General features: G+C 39.7%; 1 protein-coding gene across 1 annotated transcript in view; it reads right to left on the bottom strand.

Annotated features, from left to right (window-relative positions):
- Positions 1-200: 200 nt before the first annotated feature.
- Enpep (glutamyl aminopeptidase) overlaps positions 201-15,350 on the bottom strand; it is a 69,961-nt gene continuing 54,811 nt past the window's right edge. The window contains 7 exon segments of the mRNA NM_022251.2: positions 201-907; positions 1,850-1,928; positions 8,598-8,738; positions 11,878-12,048; positions 12,138-12,242; positions 12,355-12,428; positions 13,684-13,834. Coding sequence (NP_071587.2) covers positions 764-907; positions 1,850-1,928; positions 8,598-8,738; positions 11,878-12,048; positions 12,138-12,242; positions 12,355-12,428; positions 13,684-13,834 — 865 coding nt within the window. The 3' untranslated portion in view covers positions 201-763.

The raw sequence follows: 15,350 nt of genomic DNA on the forward strand, positions 1-15,350 counted from the left end.
AGGCTCTTGAAGCATACTTGTAATGTGCCAAGTTATTTGGGGACTGCTGCCATCACATTCACTCAGGAGTAAGGTGACACTGGGAAACAATGTGTTTTTCAAGGTAATAATTTAAATTTATTTTTTTTTAAAGAATACAGCGTCGTCTGATTGCTTTTGTAAGACCAAAGGCAACAGTCTTTTTTTTTTTTTTTTTTTTTTTTTTTTTTTTTTTTTTTTTGGCTCGTTCATTCAATCCTTGAGCAAAACTTAAGCCAAGGTTACTTTGGTAGGATTTAAAGCAGTGAGACGTTTGTGAATAAAATGATATTAGGTCTATGTAATTCTGAATAATAAAATAAAGATTAAGATGGCAATACGTCCTGCACGTACTGGTATTTAAACTTTAAAAATCAATCAGGAGAGAAGATTAAGTGGTGTTTCTTTGGTACTGAAAATGTAAAGCTGGGACCAAATTGCTCCATTTTCACAGATTTAAGATACAAGGAATGATATTTAAAGACATTAATGTGACTATTAAACCCTTCAGTTTGTAAAGACATCCCTATAAAGTACACTTAGCAGAAATCCCTGAGTATATTAAATACTCTATTAGTATCTTCCTTCAACGACAAAGAGGAATAATTTAAAAAGCTTTGCGAGACATAAACACGGTACTTAGCAAAAGCAGAACTGGTTTTGAAGGCTCCCTCTGCAGTCTGTAAAACAGGTCGCCTCAGGTTCCACAGTGCAGCGGAGGCACAAACGGAAGGCATCAGCGCTCCTAGGGCATGCTGGTGAACCACTCGCTGATGGACTTTCTGTTCAGTTTTAGCCACTCGATGTTGTTCTTCACCGTTTCCAGCACTTGCTCTCTGGGTTTTGCTCCAGCGCCAGCATTTGGATATTTTGCAAAGAAGCTCTGCATCTAGAAAAGACGGGGGAAGTAATTAGAAAAAACATTGGCAGCCCACTTCACTTCTTCAAGAGTTCCATTGGGAAACTAGCTTGTTTCTTCCTATGGAGGATTGTATTGACCGCATCTCCTGGTGTATGTAGCATTGAGCCTGCCAGGCACATGCGCAGTCACCCCTCTGGGTTTGGGGCCCCTGAGAGCTTGTTTAACCACAAGAGGCATTGATCGGGAAGGAGGTCATCACGCCATAATTAGTATACACTTCTGTGGATTTCCCTATGGGCTGCACATTTATTAAAGTGTTCTGTAGACACTGTGACCTGTGGTGTGGTAATATTTCTCCAGCTTTTATTCTAGGGGTCTGGAGAGTTTCATATACTTTCATTTCCTAAAGACTTACAAGAAAAGTTTCTCTTTGACATAGTTCTATACTCTCTCCTACCCGCCCCTAACCAGATTCTCCCTAAACCTCAGAGTATTAGAGCCATTTTCAAAAATAGGAATGATTTTGTTTCGACATGTATAAAAATCAAAACTTTTCAATATCTAATATACAGACATGGAAACTTCATGACATTTCTTTGTCCTACATTAACCTTTTTTTTTTCTTTATTGGGATTTCAGAGATTTGGTATTAATTTTAAACACCCTAAACTCTTAATTCTGAATGAATTCTCAAAATCTCAACCAACTTATCTCAGAGTCACAGATGGCCACCTAGATAGGGGAGACACTTCCACGAGTCCATCCCAACCTTCCTAGGCCTTAGGTTTCTCCATTTTTCAACCTCATTATTTCTTTGTCATTTGAATCACTTTTCAGGTTAGGAAAAACGACAGTGTACAATTAATTAGATATAAGGGATTTTTCTCCCCTTCTTGATGTAGGATTTGGTTAGAGGAAAGTTTAAGTTTGTTCCTTCCTAGACTAGGAGAAAGAAATCTGTCTCCACACCTGCCAGAGCTGCAGCTCAGTGTTGAAGGGCTCGGCTATGGTGACGATCCGGCCAAGGTATCTGTCGTTGATTGTAAATCTGCAGAGAAATGGAGGAGAGTAAATCAGAATAATAGTTTTCAAGCATGAAATGTTTTACTAGATGAGAAAGTTGTGTGTGTGTGTGTGTGTGTGTGTACACATTTGTGCACAAGTATGTGCTCTCATGTATGTGTGCACATATGTGTGTGCACATGTGTGTGTGTGGGCATGCATGTATGTGTGCATGTGTGTGTATAAAATAGATTTCAAAGGAAACTAAACACAGTAGGAAAATATAAGATGCCTCAGAAAATTAAAAAAATAAAAACAAAAAATAAAACCAAAAACAAACCAAAAACAAAAACAAAAACAAAAAAAACCAAGGACTAAGCCACTACCCAAAGACTATACATGGACTTACCCTGGGCTCCAGCTGCATAGGTAGCAATGAAAATGAATAACCTAGTAAGGGCACCAGTGGAAGGGGAAGCCCTTGGTCCTGCCAAGGCTGAACCCCCAGTGAACGGGATTGTTGTGGGGAGGGCGATAATGGGAGGAGGATGGGGAAGGGAACACCTATATAGAAGGGGAGGGGGAGGGGTTAAGGGGATGTTTGCCTGGAAACTGGGAAAGTTAATAACAATTGAAATGTAAATAAGAAATACCCAATTTAATAAAGATGGAGGAGAGAGAGAAAGAGAGAGAGAGAGAGAGAGAGAGAGAGAGAGAGAGAGAGAGAGAGAGAGAGAGAGAATGGCATAGCCTACTTATGTAAGTTCTGGAAAAGTAAGGCCTAACCAACTATCTGGCCTGTGGAGACACAACAGAGAATGGGAGAACAGAGTGGGAAGGGAGTCAGAGACTTCCCAGCCTTCTGTTAAGGAGCTACCCAGGCTAGGTGTAAAAACCCAGTTGAGACTTTTTACAAACTATTTCCTCTATGTGCACCCCAGTTTGTCAGTTATATATAAGTATATAGGCTTCATAATGATATTATAAGGATAAAATAAAGCATATGTAGTAATAAGCAGAGTACCCAGAACAAAACGGTGGCTACAACTGTGTCATTTCAAACCAACGACTTCATAACATCAGGCTGGCATTCATTGGTGGAAACATGACTCTTGGATTAGACAACTTTATTTTCTTCTGGTACTACAAGAGGTTTGAGATTGCATCCCTTAGGATGGAGAAAGAGGATTGTGATGGGTTTATATAGTGATGTCCCTGATAGATAGAAGACTGACAGCAGGAAAGTGTGAGGCTATTATTTCGCTTTGATAATAAGAAAGATACTAATGAAACTATGTTTTATTGAAGGATCTTCTAAAATGTATACAACTTATGAGCTTTCAGGAAACTGTGTATGTAGGTGATATCCATACACAGGGACCCTAAAGATCAAATCTGAAATGAGTTTGTTTGTAGCCATGCAGATTATAAATAATAGATCAAGCTTTGTTCCACGTATCCCCAATATGTACCCTTTCCAGTGTGCTGTGCTGACTCCAATCATTAACACAGGTATTTATTCTCTATCTGACCTTTGTTTTCCTCATTCCATGTCAGCTGCTCTGTGTCCATCCTTTTACAAATAACTATATAAAGCTTACTTTAGAAATGTTAAAAAAAAAAAAAAAACCCCTCAGGCCCTGCAATCCCTGAGCTCAATCCTAAAATTCCACAGTAGAAAAAAAGGAACTGCATGAAAGTTAGCCCCTGACCGCCATGCCCTAACTAGCTCTTTCCAGAATTACTAATGGCTTTTATATCCATAAACCTAGCTGACCTTTTTTGATCTTCAATTTACTCAAATTTTAAGTGGAATCAGGCAAGCAACCTTATCTTTCTTGCAAAAACAAAAAACAAAAACAAAAACAAAAAACCCTCCCCTCTTACCCTTAAAGGAAAAACATAAGCAGGGCGGTGGCTCACGCCTTTCATCCCAGCATTTGGGAGGCAGAAGGAAGCAGATCTCTGTGAGTTCAAGGCAGGCCTGGTCTTTACAGTGAGTTGTAGAAGAGCTAAGGCTACACAGAGAAACCCTGTCTTGGAAAATATAAAAGGAACAGAGGAAGGAAGGAAAGAAGGAAGGAAGGAAGGAAGGAAGGAAGGAAGGAAGGAAGGAAGGAAGGAAACAAAGAAAGAAGATGATAGATGATAGATAGGCAGTAGATAGATAGATATAGATAGATAGATAGATAGATAGATAGATAGATAGATAGATAGATAGATAGAGATAGATAGATAGATATAGATAGATAGATAGATAGAAAAATAGAGCTAGATAGATAGATGCTAGATAGATTATACTTAGCAAGCTGAAGCCTTCTTTTACTCCGATACCCCTCCATGCCTGTGAGCCCTTCCTCTTCACTATTGCTACATGGTCCAATTCTCACTTTCTTTTGCTGCCAGTTGACCACTGTCTGTTGCTGGGCCTACTGAAGAAACTAACTGTGTTTCTGAAATCCACTCTGGTCTCCCCCGCGCCTATGCTTCCTCACTGCCAACCGAAGCATTCGTTTCTGGAATAAACCCATCGTTTCACTTTGCTTCAAGCGTCTAGTGACTGAGTTATCACTGCTCTCAGACTAAAAGTCAAATTTTAACACGACTCGATCCCCTTTGACCTTTATCCCTTTCTTTCCTGGTAGCCTCAGCCAAGATCGTTCAGCTTTTGTTTATCCAGCTCATTCCCATCCTTCCTTCAGTTCAGCCCGCCCTTCCTTAGGGAGACCTTGCCTCCAACTTCTTTTTTTTTTTTTTTTTTTGGTTCTTTTTTTTTCGGAGCTGGGGACGGAACCCAGGGCCTTGCGCTTCCTAGGCAAGCGCTCTGCCACTGAGCCAAATCCCCAACCCCCTCCAACTTCTTCAAGTTGCTTCGTTTCCCCTTTGCATTATTTTTGGTGTACCCCGAGTCTTTTCTCTGGGTAATTACTAAGGTTGTATGCATGCATGCATTTGTGAAATTCTTGATGCAATAACATTGCTCTCACCAACGCCTTAAGTTCTGCAAAACCAGAATTGGGTCTGTTCGTCCTTTTCATTGCAGCCCCAATGCCTAAGATCGAGCCTGGCACATAATGTGTGCACTGTATTACTCACTAGAGGGAAGAATTATAATTTAAAATGAGGTGTTAGGGGTTAGAGAGAGAGCTCAACAGTTAAGAATACTTGTTGCTCTCCTAGAAGACCAGGGTGCAATCCTGAGCATCCTCAGGGTGACTCACAACTATCTGTGACTCCAGTCTCGGAAGATCTGATGCCTTCTTCTGGCCTCTCCAGCCACCAGACATGCACGTGATACATATACACATATGCAGGCAAAACACCCATACATACAAATAAGAAAAATTTCCAATAAAAAATGAAATAAAATGATAACTAGGATACTTAAGAACAACACTGAGTACAGGAATTTCCTGGGAAAATGGGCAGTTACTGCAAAGTGTCATTTACCAGAAATCCTAAAATTCTTTCATTTGGTAGCAATATGATATGAAAAGAGTAAATTATAAAAACATGTGGCTAATGTGAGTCCACATGTATCTAATAAGCACTCATAGAGAAATAACTCAAGAACGTCTCTGACTGACGGTGGAATTATTTCTGACCAATTCCGTTTTATAGATTACTTAGACATTATTATCCCCTGCAGCCTCTGAAGGGTCCTCATATCAGTGTTGTAAGAAGTAGATGGAAATTTTTCAGGAGCAAAATATGTTTGTTGCTGCAGTGAGAGACTATGAGTCCCAAGAACAGCTGCTAATTGCAAGTCATAGTTATTTGAATGGCCTATAATTTCTGTATAATTATTGTTTGAGTCTTAGTAACTCAAAACGAAAAGAAATATTTGGGCACTAGCAACAAAAACTGCAAGTATTTGTCTAAACACTCCCTACCCTGCAGCAAATTATGCTCATCTCTAGGGTCCCACCTCATATGGAGTGCAGAAACATTCTGTGTCTTCATCAAAGAAGACATAGAACCACAATAAGAATTCAAGTATATCTTTTTTTAACGATTCATGTATATGCATACACTGTAGCTGTCTTCAGACACACCAGAAGAGGGCATCAGATCCCATGACAGAGGGTTGTGAGCCACCATATGGCTGCTGGGATTTGAACTCAGGACCTCTGGAAGAGCAGTCAGTGCTCTTAACCGCTGAGCCATCTCTCCAGCCCTCCAAGTATATCTTAAATGGCTTGAAAAACTTAGATGACTTCTTTGACTTAATATTTGTAAACCTAATATTAGATCACATAGCAATTATTTTTGAATTACTCAAAACTTATAATTAAATGCTTATTAAATTATTTTGAGATAATGTTTAAATGTTTTCGTCATGTTCAGTATGTCAAAATTATTGAATTGTTTGGCCCATAACAAACTAAAATCAAATCTGATCACACCCCACTGCCAACCTACTGAGGTCACTGATCCTCAGGGTTGTCACCTGAGGGTTTAGGAGACACAAGGGTGAAGAGTCATTTCCCACATAGATTAAGGTTAAGCCTCAAACTGGAGAACCCGGGAGTGGCCTGGTAAACAGCAGTCAGAAAGCTTAATAGAAAAACAGATTATGTATTTGAGGCTAACGGTCAGTTCTTCAGAAACACAGGCAGAAACAGCACTCAAACCAAAATTTGGAAGGCATTCAGGAGTTTGGAAATATCTGAATAAAGTTCAGCTTGTTTCTATTTAACTTGTCTTTAATAATGTTTCATAGGGAAATTCTATTTCTTCAAATGTAATTAATAATGCCTTTTGTGTAACACACATGTAGCTATTGTATGATTTTGTGCTGGGGCCGTCTGCAATAATGTCTCATGGATGTTAGAGCAGCCAATGATGAAGAAATATTCAAAACCTTAGGCGAGGCTTGTGGCCTAGCTCTGACAACGGTCAACCAACTGTCCTCGGAAAGAAAGGTTTAGTTTATAAGATCTAATATGCTTACTTTAAAGCCAGATGTTTATGGTCTCTATGAGCGTTTTCTACTGATTACTTGTTAGGTTATATAATAAACAAAAGATATTTTTACCTTTTCACAATAATTTCAAAGTAAACATAAATTTCTTGCAGCATACGTTGACTTGAAATCTGTCAGCTAACCGAGAACACACAGCCGGTGTCCATCTTTATGAATGAAAAGTACTCCTCCCCCAAGATTAATTAATATGCTCAGATGCCATGTTCTTGTTGAATGGACCTGCCCAGTTTAAACCAAGTGTTTCACAGAAGCAATTGCAAACAGATAAACCATGGACACGAACCCACACACGCACATATCTGAACTCGTACACACCCATGTCCTCAGACCAATGTCAAGAAGTTAAATGAGTGGGCACTCCCATCAGTCACAAAATTAGAAAGGTGAAAGTGCACCGGAAGCAGGCCAAAGCAATGTAGGACAGTTTAGCTGAAAGCTAGAAAACAGTGTACATCTCCGAAGGAAAAGGAACATAGACCCAGTGGTACCGGTGGAAAGAGTAAAATTCATCCCTGTGGCCATGGGACAGCAAGGAACCTCTGTTGACAGGGAAGAGTAAGAAGACAGAGACTTCCTAACATGAGGCTCACAAGTCGAACGGCCTTTCATCAATGTGTACATGTTTACTTGGGAAACATACTTAGTCTATATTCTATTTTATAGTCCACCAAACCAGGGTCTCTTTAACCGAAAATGAGCATTGTACTTAGAGGCTCAGAGCCAAGGACAGCAGCACATTCTCTGCATGGGGCTAAAGCAATAGGAGGTTCTGGAGAAACAGCTCTCATTCGCTCGGCTCTTCTGTGGTCACTGGCAGTTCTCATGTTCAAGTTGCTATTACCACGCATGAGTATAGGTCAGTCATAGAGTGTTTGCTTTTTGCTTTGAGAACACAAAGTCCTGGATCTTCCAGTCCCCAGGACCAAGAAACTACATGTGTGTATGCACCGCACATGTACAAGCACACACACATGCAAACACGCATACACACAAGTGAATACAGCAAGTTTCCACCCATCCCACCTCCCAAAGTATGATTGCCTGAGAAATGTAGTTCTCCTTTAAGAAGCACTCGGAATACTTAGACTTTGTTATCTTGTCAAGAGAGATGAAAAGTTCTACACATAAGAGTTCTGGAGACATAGTGCTCTTCTCGGAGCCCAACTCCAGGAACTCTGATCTACTTTTCAGCAAATAGTAGCTGAGAACTAAACACCTATCTGACATTTATCTGCAACAGTGTAGCAGGGAGAATTATATTAATTCATATATTGTCACTATTTTCGCGGTCACTTGTGGTTCACCTTCATGCACGTCTATGTGAGGGTGTCGGATTCCCTAAAACTGGAGTTATAAACAGTTGTGAGCTTCCATGTGGTGCTGGGAATTGAACCCAGGTCTTCTGGAAGAGTAGCCAGTGCCCTTATCCACTGAGCTATCTCTCCAGCCCCATATCAACTCATAGTAACTAAACAGAAAAAGAGTTCAATTTAGTTCTCTCTCCAGATCTCAGAATCCTGTGGACCAACTGGAAATAGTAACTTTAAGAGGAAAGAATTGTGCCTAAATGAGTATGCCCAGAAGAACAGTGCTGTGGTCCTTTATCCCCAGCAATACACTAGTTCAGTATGGTAGAGCGGTCAGAGAAAACACACCAAAGAGAACAAGATGGCGCCTGTAGAGTGTGTCAAACAAGGAGAGCAAGAGAACACTATCTGATCATCCCACCTGTTGACCAGATAGTCCCAGTTGAGTTGGATCCAGTTCCAGGCCATGCTTTTCCCATAGCTGTTGTAGGAGATGTAGCGGATGACTGTAAATACGTCCTGAGTTTTAATAATATTGGGGTCTTTGAGCATTTCCAGATACCTAAGAGAAAGCAAGAAGAAAACGACTTCCAAGTGAACGTTGACTTTTAACCGTCGCCTAAATTTCCCATAGCTTTCATCCCAGCAACTCAATTCTTGAGGTGTCAACTGACGGAGTGAGTTAAATATGACAACTGGGGAGAGATGTTTTTAAAAATTAGTGTGTGTAACTTCTTAAAGAATAACCTCAGGGCTGGAGAGATGGCTCAGCGGTTAAGAGCACTGGCTGCTCTTCTTGAGGTCCTGAGTTCAATTCCCAGCAATCATAAGGTGGCTCACAACTGTTCACAATGGGATCCGATGCCCTCTTCTGGTGTGTCTGAAGACAGCTACAGTGTACTCAAATACATTAACATTAAATAAATAATTTTTTAAAAAAAGAGAATAACCTCTAGTTTTGGTGAATACTGAAATACAAACACCTAAATCTAATCATTTAAATTTAGTTAGTATTAAATATTAAAATGGTTGTTGAGAATTCAACTAATTTAAAACTTATTTTAGAAATATCAAAACAGTTAAAATTAAATTTGAACAATTGCTCTGATAAAAGACCAATTATTGACTACAAGCACTTACTTTTCTATTATCCCACTGAATTTAAAAAAAAAGTATATGTAAATAAAAGCTTTAGGTCTTATTCTATGGGACAAAACTTAAACTTTACTTGTTAATATACGTTATCTAGATATAATTATAGTTTAATACAAATAAATCCAGGATAAATTAAAGAGCAATTCATCAATTGTTATGTTGTGGTGTTAACTAGAGTATCTAAATCCATATTGTTATTAGAATTATTTCCATCTGAATTCACCACATGGTTTGTTTACTATGAAAAAGGTACCTCAAAATTATCTACTGCTAATCAGATATATTTTTATCATCTTCTTGTCTCATTCAATGGCTTCTTGCATGTGACTTGGACCATTCCTATATTTAGAGGAAATAAGAGCTAATAACTACATTTAAAAGATCACTGTTCAACTTGAGATGTGAGGTAGACTAGAGAAATAATCTTTATCAAGAAGGAAAAAAATGTATAGTTTTTTTTCTGACATTTTATAATATATCGAGGTCGAGCAGACTTAACGCTGGAGTCTAGACATAAAATGGCCCCAAAGGTCTGTAGTTGGCAGTGGTCCTCCGGTGGCAATGCATTAGAAGTATTTGCACTCTCATAGTGTCATCTCCATCAGTGGATCTGTCCATTGTGGTGAATGTTTAGCTCAATATGCTGCTTACTTGAAGGAAGTGGATCCCTCCGAGGGATGTATCTCTGCTTCCTCCTCTGCTTCTCCCCGTTTCCTGGCTGCCCTGTGGTGAGCAGCATTCCTTCTACTGACTTTTTTACTGTGGTGTCACTGCCTTCTGTCAGGCCCAAGAGCATTGCAATGTGAACTCAGATCTCCAAGCCGTGAGTCACAAGTAATCTTTCTCCACTTTAAGTTGTTTTCGTGGGTGCTCTGGCACAGCCGTAGAGAAGGAAGACATTTGGCCTGAGAAATGTACCACGAGACAGAGGCAAACTCAAGTTTTAAGGTCAGTTCGCGTGCCGTGGGACATTAGAAAACGCCACTCTGTCCTTTCCTTCTTCAAGGGAAAGGACAATATCTGCCTTTGTGAAATGCCCAGTACAGAATCGTTTAAGGAACAACCATGTTGCTTTGGCTTGTCAGCTGCATAGGGGAACCCTAGACTTATTTTCAGTCTCAAAAAGAAAGATGTGTAGGGATGCTGAAAAAAATCCTCTAGGCAAACTAAAGTATTGCTCAGCACAAGTACTTTGTGAGCAGAAGGCTTGACTGTGACCGCAGCATCCATCGCTAGAAGACAGGCAGTGTTCTAGCACGTAAAATGTGACTGGCTAAAACCCAGTAGACTTGGCCCAGGATCAAATTAGATAAATTCCTTAAGGAAGACCAGGAAGAAACAGAGTGAACCCTCTCTGCATCACTACAAAAGGATGTGTGTCTCCTTTGTATAAACAGAAAATATGGAAATGAGGAGACCCTTGGATACTTACTTTAATAGACTACATAAACTAGGCTTTGGGTTTAACTATTCATTTAAAAACCAGACTTGCAGACAAAAGCAGCCGACATCACTGACTCCTCGTTGTACTGGCTTTTAGATCCACTCAAATAGAAAGCAGAGGTGGCTACCTTTTTAGGCACTTGCAGTTGTACGAATACACCCGGTTTCGTGTGAAATATTATCATATGCTCAGACAAGCAAGGGATTCCAGGGAACCCCTCACTTCACCCCAAACTTGCTGCCAAACCTTGCTTTGTTATGGTCATCACTCTGAAGTCTAGAACATACTGCTTCAAATTCACAAATGGATTATAAAAACCGTTAACCACTAAAACCGATTACTAGGCAGATATGATAAGGGGGTACAATTTGTCTTTCCCAAGGAATGTCTTAGGGAAACATTTCGACACACCAGGCCACCGAAATTCTAGAAACCATACTGATACAGTGAGCCCTGAAGGTGTTTCGCTTTGTTGTACAGCTTTTCTTCTATGCCTGCATCCATAAGAATCTTGCCAAAACGAGCTCAAAGGAGCTGCTAATTTTTTAAAAAATATAATTATCACCATGCCATCTAGCAGAATGTTTTGACAGATGTCAGGATGGTCATGTTCTCTATTTAATCTAAACCAATTTTACTTTAGTTATTTAATTTTTTTATTATTATTTCACGTGTATGTATCTGTGCCCTACTTAAAAGCCTGGTGCTCTTAGAGGCCATCAGCTCCCGTGGTCGTTATGCACTTGTGGGCCACCGTGTGGGTGCTGGAGTTGAACTGGGGTCCTCTGAAAGAACAACCAGCGTCCCTAACTGCTGAGCCATCTCTCCAGTCCCTCGAATTTATTTTAAGTTACACATTAAAACCTGTCAGGCCTGGTGGCAAGCAGAGGCAGGGACACTCACTGCTTTAATGTTAATGCAGGGCCATCCAGTAAGACCCTGTCTAGAAAACAAACAAAGGAAAAAACTGAAAGAAATGAAAAACTAAATTACAAGTAAGTGTACATAGTAACGCTCCAAGACTGGCCTGGTATGAGCGAATAAACAAAGCATTGGGTGGATTTAATCCCCAGGACCACAAAGCAAACAGCAAACAGTTTACCTTGCCAAGAGTGTAACATCCTTCACCGAAGCTAACCCATAGAGCAGCTTTTCTTTCTCTTGTGCTAGAGATGTTTTCTGGTACTGCTCTAGAGTATAGTTCCACGCTGCCTCATTGCCAGAGTTCTGCATTCCATAGCGATACACCAGCAGCCTGAGGTTCACAGGAATGCTGCAAGAAGAAACAATGTTTCAGGCATTTTCTGTGTTTATTCACACTCTGTTTAAAATCTTCTCCACCGGCAAACACCAGGAAGTCACCTTTCATTCCCTTTCAGCCAGGCCTCAAATAACTGGGAAGCATTGCCCAAGGCTTCTCCGTCTCCCATCTTGCATGCGAATCCTAATACAGAGGCCCGGAGTAACCTTAAAAAAAAAGCAACCACAGAACCAGGGCCTCAACATATGTTCAGCTTATCTCAAAACACAAATACACAAATGTTAAGTGAATGTTAGCTTTTAAAAGGTAAGAAATAACTTTGTGATGTGGCTTCCGGTATCCTGCCATCCCAGAGAATCCGCAATGGGCTTCACTTGGCTTCGGAAGTATGTCTGAAAGGGAAGCACAAGAAGCCGTGAGTAAGAACCTGCCTACCTCTCTGCGTCTTCTGTCAACCTAGAGCCCCCATTGTAATCTTCCATGAGATGTTTGGGCCAGTGCTTAGAAAAATAGAAGTGTTCACATTTCATAACACTGAATTTTCCTTCAGTCCTAAGCAGAGAAATCACTCTAGAGTCAGAAGCACAGGAGAAGGGAATCCCAGGGAGGGCTCTGTCTAGATTGGGTGAGTCTGTGGGAATCTTCCCTATCCTATTACCACAAGCAGGCAAGAACTCTAATATTCCTAGGACACGAGTGAAACTTACACTCGAAATATCAAAATCATTTTTGATATCACAAATCAAATACCACAAGTATCAGATCACGTTTCTGAGGTCTTTCATTTACCACACAAAATCACTGGATTGAGATCCAGAATTTGTTTCAAATTGCAAGCAACTGCCGAAGAGCTATGCAAATGACAAAGAAAAGATAAACAGGGGTGAAAAGCTTAAAACAAAAATCCCAGCGCCGCGATAAGGGTAAGGAAGTACAACGTTTTTTACTTTGTTATATTTTGTTAAAAAATAAATTTATTTTAGCAGATAGACCCATTTAAAAGTGGGTCCTAATGTATAGTTTAGAGTGTTAAAATTTTAAATGAAATAGTCTTATAGTCATTTTGATACTAAAATTTTAGAGACATACAGAAACACAATACTAAACACTCAAGAGTGAAAAAGATCAGACAGCCCACTGCATTGACTAGTCAAGTCCTTATCTCTTAATTTCATGGGGCGGATAGATATTACCCAAGGGGTCCTTCCCCTGAACCACCCCCGTCGACTGAACATTTACATGTGTGGTATATGACTGAACATTTACATGTGTGGTATAGGACTGAACATTTACATGTGTGGTATATGGCTGAACATTTACATGTGTGGTATAGGACTGAACATTTACATGTGTGGTATATGACTGAACATTCACATGTGTGGTATATCACTGAACATTTACATGTGTGGTATAGGACTGAACATTTACATGTGTGGAATATGACTGAACATTTACATGTATGGTATATGGCTGAACATTTACATGTATGGTATATGACTGAAATTTACATGTGTGGTATATGACTGAACATTTACATGTGTGGTATATGACTGAACATTTACATGTGTGGTATATGACTGAACATTTACATGTGTGGTATATGACTGAACATTTACATGTGTGGTATACTGATAAAGTTAATGTTACCTCTATCAGGGGGTACAGCTCTCTGTCATCTTCAAACATGCTAATGATGTAGCTTACAGCTGAAATGACTCTCTCCCATGGTAAGAAATCCTTTTCTGATGTGAGATACCTGGTCAAGTTCAGGGCCTTCTCATAATCCAGAAGTTGAGCTCTGAGAGCGAAAATAATTAAGACGATTAATTGAAAACCAGACTTTCAATTGAAAGGACCAATATAGGGACCCTAGCATTTCATGTGCATGAGAATTCCTCTGCTAAGTAATTAAAAAAAAACAACTCTGCCCTTCAGAGCTGCTGTTCTTACAGAAGACCTCAGTTCTCAACACCCCTCTCAGGAGGCTGCTTACAATTCTAGTTCTAGAGGATGCCCAAGTCTGACCTCTATGCGTCCCCACACATATGTGAGTGAATACATACACGCAAATAAAAATAAATAAATCCTGTAAAAAGAGAAGGAAAAGACATTGCATTTATTGTTGAGTCTCAACAGATACCACAATACCATGGTCCTCAGTCCCACAAAAATGTATGGAAAAGCTTTTTTAAAAGTTTAGTTCGGATGTATTTGAGAAAAAAATGAAATAGGAAAATTGTCAGTAAAGCTTGTATTTTGAATGATGATATCCAAGAACTGAATCCAGAGAAGTCTATGCGGTGAACAGTGATGAATGAAGACGTGACTGCCCAAGGTCCTGCACGTAAGTGGAGATTGAAGGCTTAGCCCTAAATTATACACCTCTACCTCTCCCTGTAAGGTTCAGGGAGCATTGCAGAAGCACTTTGGGAAATACATCTTTGCTGTTAAAAATCCAAGGGGCATATATTTTGGTCAAGTAATAGAATTTGATAGGCACTTGTTAAAAAAAAATCATCTTTTAGGTTCCACGTGCCTATTTTCTCGTGGATTCTTACAATAGTCTTTTGAGGTCATCTCCAGTTTTCTATAAGGAGATTGATCCAGACAGAGGTTAGGAGACTTACTCCAGTTTCTACAGAACCAGGATGTTTGTTGAGTTTAAATAAATAAATAAATAAATAAATAAATAAATAAATAAATAATAAATAAATCCTATTGTTTTAACCCTTTGAAAATTGATGACAATTTTTGACTTCCCCTGAGTTTTCTAAGGAGTTTATGTGAAACGTTTCTGCTTGCTATCCTATCCAACTAGTCATTGATCTGCTTGGCTAGTAGCTACTGAACACGTTGTCACGAGCTGGGTTTGGACGCCCATCCTCCTAAGAATGTTTCTTGGGCTGTATAGATAATAATAAGCAATGACAATATAGTACTGTTAGAAAGGACCAGCATACAAGAATGACACCTAGCTCAGGCCGAAGTTAGAAGAAACTTCCAGAGGAATTAGCATATATCTGACTCTCATGTTTAGACAAAGCTACCAAAAAACACAGAAGTCAAACCAGCTGTGTATCTGGTTCCTGCAGAGGATGAGAAGCTTAACAAATTATTATTCTGGTCAGGTGACCCGCAAAAGTCGAGAAGCCATGGTCACGGTTCCTCTACTCCCCAATCTAGATTTCTTACCTTTCTCTAAGTTCAGGTTACTCTCGGGTCACAAAGAAAAAAAAAAGTGAAATGTCTAGAATAATGTCCGAATGCTAGCCAATGCTAGAGCACTGTGACTTGTTCTTGTCCCAGTAACCTAG

This window comes from Rattus norvegicus, chromosome 2 (genome assembly GCF_036323735.1).
Source record: "Rattus norvegicus strain BN/NHsdMcwi chromosome 2, GRCr8, whole genome shotgun sequence".
Lineage (NCBI taxonomy): Eukaryota > Metazoa > Chordata > Mammalia > Rodentia > Muridae > Rattus > Rattus norvegicus.